The sequence below is a fragment of the Sinocyclocheilus rhinocerous genome, unplaced genomic scaffold (genome assembly GCF_001515625.1).
Source record: "Sinocyclocheilus rhinocerous isolate Xijiao unplaced genomic scaffold, SAMN03320098_v1.1 scaffold839, whole genome shotgun sequence".
Classification (NCBI taxonomy): Eukaryota; Metazoa; Chordata; class Actinopteri; order Cypriniformes; family Cyprinidae; genus Sinocyclocheilus; species Sinocyclocheilus rhinocerous.
Window position 1 is genome coordinate 1,353,828 of NW_015652287.1, and position 5,148 is coordinate 1,358,975.

Here is a 5,148-nt window from a genome sequence, read left to right on the forward strand (position 1 = left end):
CTGCTCAAAACTTGCGTTTGAATTGTCAGTGGCAAATCCTTTAAATATGAAAACTTACTTACAGGCTGTGAGTCAGCATTATTTGTCAGCATCATAGATTGTGGTCAGCATGCGCGCCGAAGGGGAAACAGGGGAACTGAATTCACCGGAACACCGGCATTGTAGGCTACTCTCCCAGGAAACAGTCCTCGTCCTCCGTAAAATGCGTTGCACACATCTGAATATTTGGTTTGAACTGTTCTGGAACAAAACTTAACCACTGATTTCTAGTTGTGTCCTCTTGCTCTTTTGGAAGGCCAAACAAAGTAGCTTCGCTTTCACAACAAAACACACAGCGTCTCCACAACATGGCGGCGGCGGCAACAGCGAGAATCAAAGTTACACCTTCTTTCTTTGCGTGAACATTTGGGCGGTTTGCATCATATGACCCCTTTAATACTTTCCATTGGTTAAATATTTGCAAAATCCACAGACAAACGTAAAGGGTGACCAACAGTAATGAACAGTGAGCACGTCAAATTCATAGAGAGCTTTACTCAGTGTATTTTTAATTTTAGTCGCCTCTGAAATGGGTCAAAGCACAGATATTACCCGAGAAGTTTAAGAAAATACGTTACAAATCTGCTTTCTTTCAGGCTATATCTGAAATGGATGTGCGCTGTTCAGTTGAATGATAAGGTTTACCTTCGGTTTATCTGTCTATTTGATGCATGTGCAAGTTGTGTTCGTTACTATAGCCCTTCCAAAGGGCCTCACACACCTCAATTTCACACAGGGCCTCACGCCCCCTTGCGACGGCCCTGGTTATGACTCAAAATCAGAAATGTCTGTTGCATTTTTTCAGAAGCTTTCAATTTGATTTTTTTCATATGGCAAGCCTGTTTGATCTGAAGCTTTTCAGTTTAAGTTTGTGTCTCTTACCCATTCCTCTCTCTCCCTTAACCTTCTCCCTTAAACTTTTTTGTGCTCTTTAGTATAACAGAGTTTGATGTAGGCTTATTAAACATCATGTTTTATAATGCAAGTTACTCACTGGGGCAGCTGAGGGCTTCTTTTGCAGTGATGCTCTTGTTGCATGCCGAGCAGAGTGTGGTGGCAGAAACACTGAGGGAAGTAAACAGGTGACCATTGCTGTAACGCGACTCACGCTCCTTTGTCTCTTTCTCCCGTGCCTTCCGCTCTTTCTCTTTGTTCTGCACACAGAAGAGTTAAGAAAAGGATGAGTTGTGCAAGAATCGCATCATAGCATACCACCATTCACTAAATTCATAGCATTCACCATTCACTACATAATGAAAGTCACGTTGTGTGGGACCAAAAATCAGTGAACTCTCACTGCTGTGAATTCCAGACACTCTGCACATCAAATGATGTAAACAAGAAATTATTAAAAGTCAACTAGTTAATAATAAGGTAACAATAAGTGGATTGCAAGTATAATAAGAGGAGTTACGAGTATGCACAACTCACGTTGAACAGAAACTTGGTTTAAGCAGTATTGAGTGAATTCTGACTTTACTGTATTGTGTTGTTTCCAACGTGTATTGTTAGATTTGACTTGTGTGTATTGTTTAGTTATAGGCTGTTTGCATTTGTCTTCTTTTTTCCCCATGTTTAACTTGATGGGGTTGTCTTTTTGGTTTAGAAAATGGAAGCCATACACCTAGTTGTTAGTTGGGTCTTGTATCACCCTGAAGAGGTTTATTCTATGATAAGTGTTAATGTACATAATCCTGCTTATTACTATGTAATACTATAAATAAATGGACACAAAATATGTGAGTAGAAATATTTTATTAGCTCACAACTCAAAGTTTCCACTAAAAATTATTTGTCTATGGGTCAAGATGAACAAACAAGTTAAAAAAAGACAACATTTTAAGTGATAGTGTACAGTCAAACCACTTATTACGTGACTTTTCACCAAATAAATAACTATGTGAACATTAAATTGAGTTTGTTTTAATGTCTTATTTGTTTATTATGTTATAATCTGTTAAAATGTACAAAACAATCGTCCTGGCAACAAGACAAACACTACAATAATATTATATTATTGTAAATACTGAAGTCCTCAGATTTCATTTTCAAAACAGTTGATAAGTGAGATGCAAGATGGCATCTGTGTTAAATGAGAGACATGAAGCCTCAATCAGAATCAAGCATTTCAGAGCCATGTAATAAACAAAAATAACAAGACAAAGTATCTGTTATATAGTTTCCGCCCAAAGATGTGTTTTGCAGCTATTTTTAGTTTAATACTTTTCTTTAGATATATTATTATTATTATTATTTTCTTTTTTTAGAAATATGACGACAACAACCTATCCTATACAGACAATGCACCGTCAGAGGATATTCACAAATATTTTATACACAAATACATGATATCAGATAATGAAAAATGAAACATTTTAGAATAGAACAAAATGGTTGTTTAGCATGTGGCATCATCCAGCAGGAAATACACTGAGCTGTTTTTATATTCTTCACTTTTGTAAATGTGTGAGAAATTTCACAGGACATGACCTAAGAGGATGTTAAAGAGAATTGTTCAGGCTATATATTGACTTTTATTTTCAATAGGAAGTGTGTCATTTGTTAAATATATCTGTTTAAAAATAAAAATAATGAACACTTTGTATGATATGCTATAATGCTTCCCTAGTTGATCAATTAGTGCAAAAAATACTATTCAAGGCTTATGTCCAAACTGATCATACGGATATGCGCATTTGGAAAAATTGGGCGCAGCATGTACATGCTGATGACAAAATTTACAATGGTGGCCAAATGTTATTAGAACACTAGTATTTTCACCAGCTAAAATGGTTTTAAATCAGTTATTTCTATCTTTTGCTGTAGTGTGTCATTAGGAAATATCAGTTTACATTTCCAAACAATCATTTTGCCATTAATTGCAATAATCCAGTGAGATTTATCCTTGTGCAAACAAAAATCTCACTGGATTATTACAATTAAGGCCAAAATGAATGTTTGAAAATGTAAACTGTTATTTCCTGACACACTACAGCAAAAGATAGAAATAACTGACTTAAAACCATGTTTTAGCTGGTGAAAATACTAGTGTTCTAATCATTTTGGGCACCACTGTATGTCAACTATACTTTGGAATTTAAAGACCCACTAAAGCCCAATGTATCTTATTTTTAACATAAAAGTGCGCACCTGAAGCAACGCTACAGGAGACTGTGAGATTTATCTCCATTGACTAATAAAATGTGTTTTTTCCATAATACGAAGTCCTTCTCGTTGTAATAAGCTTTAAAGGCAGTAAGTAAACACATATCAGCATGTGAAATGAAAAGCTGTGTTATTTAAAGGATAATATTTCATAGAGGACAGCAGTAGAAAAGATGTGGGGGTTACTTCACAATTCAGACTGAGAAACAAAGGGAAAGAAAGACTGAAAGGAACAAAGACAGCCAGTGAGATGAATGAAAGATAATACCTGACACACAGACAGCGAGACAAGAACCTTCAGTTAAGCAACAATAAAGCAGCATTGGATAATGCACCGAACAACAAACCAAACCAGAAAGCAAACCAAAAATTCACCTAAAACTCTAAATTGCTGAAAGTGAATTTCCCAGATATATGATTTTAAAGGTTTATTTAATAAAAAAAAAAAGTCATATAAGTCATTGTTTATTCACCCTTTCCAAACTCAAAACGAGATATTTTGAAGAATTTTCTCAGCGTTTTATATATAGATTTTGTTTAATATTTATTAAATATGATATTTTGGAAAGATGGTCCACCCCTAAATTGTAGTAATGACTTTAGTGATGCGACTATTTGATGGGGGAAGAATGAGGAGAAAAATGAACTGAATCAACAAAATAATGCATTTCCAGAGTAGAAATGTTCTGGAATATATAGATAGATAGGTGAACAGCATTCACAATGTTATATTTGGCATGAACTGACAGAATGAAACTATGTGTGAAACTCAATGTAAAAAGTCCATAATGGTCTTATAAAGTACAGTAAATGTATAATTTTACCACATACTGTATGTGTTCAATATAAGCTCACTATGTGAGTGGTTCTCAACTTCAGCCCTGGGGACCCACATTTTCTAAGTCATCCTTATTTAACACACTTGATTCAGATCATAAGCTCAATAGCAGAGAGCTCCAAGAACTGTGTCAGATAAAGTCTTGCGTATACTTCTTTTTTTGTGTCCGCACAGCTTGTGAAGTATACTCAACCGCTAGATGAGCGCCGATGTACAAGTTCGACATATGCGCAGTACCCTCGATCTGTGTCAGCATACCACACGCTTGTGCTGTTGTACGCAGTGGCACCAGTTTGCATTTACACTAAAGAATCTCTGCCAACTTTGTCAATTTTCCAGAACTAAAGCTCAGTGTAAATGCAGCATATGAGAAAAAAACAAACAAACATGGATTTGGACTTAATAGGGTTGCTTATATTAATTTTGCATGGCAAAAATATTTCACGGTAACAAAGTTTCATTGTTGACATAATTGTCACATGGTATCTGTTTTATGTTTTTATGGATTTTTATTATGCAATTACTCGTGGACTTTTAGCTTGCATTCTCTCTCTTTCTGTGTATTACACCTGTTAATCTGTTCCCTTGGCTTCTCATGATTAATGCCTACATCTTGTTTTGTTTCTCACCTTACTCTGTGAAAATTAAATTTAAAATGTCTAAATTGTAGGGGTGCATCGGATCGTAGATGATCCGTGATCCGTACGGACCAGGCCCCACGGTTCGGCACGCATGTGATTCGCGGATTAACTGTCAAGTTTAACCATCACAGAGTGAAAGTTTATCATTTGCACATGTTTTGTCTTGCCAATTTACACATTCAAGCAATTTAAACTTGCGCGCTGTTTTCTGTGCGCTCAGCCGCTGCCGCAAACACCCGAAGCACGCACGCAGAGAGAGAGACACCGCGTGAACAGCTAATCGATTCCTCTTTCACATACACACAAAGTTATGATACAATACCCATTTTGGCAAGTATTCTAGTAAAAACAGTCAGTTATGTCTTAAGTGAATGTAAACAGCTGAGAAAGAAACCAGATGCGTGTCAGTATTATGTCCGTGCATTTGGTCCTAAAGAGACAGCAGCCAATAAATACCTGCTGCTG

General features: G+C 36.2%; 1 protein-coding gene across 1 annotated transcript in view; it reads right to left on the reverse strand.

The window, feature by feature from the left end:
• The window catches only part of LOC107714432 (rho guanine nucleotide exchange factor 2-like), a 62,784-nt gene that overhangs the window by 46,537 nt on the left and 11,099 nt on the right, over nt 1-5,148 (reverse strand). Inside the window, exon 2 of the mRNA XM_016520264.1 lies at nt 1,034-1,193. Coding sequence (XP_016375750.1) covers nt 1,034-1,193 — 160 coding nt within the window. The remainder of the gene's footprint in view (nt 1-1,033; nt 1,194-5,148) is intronic.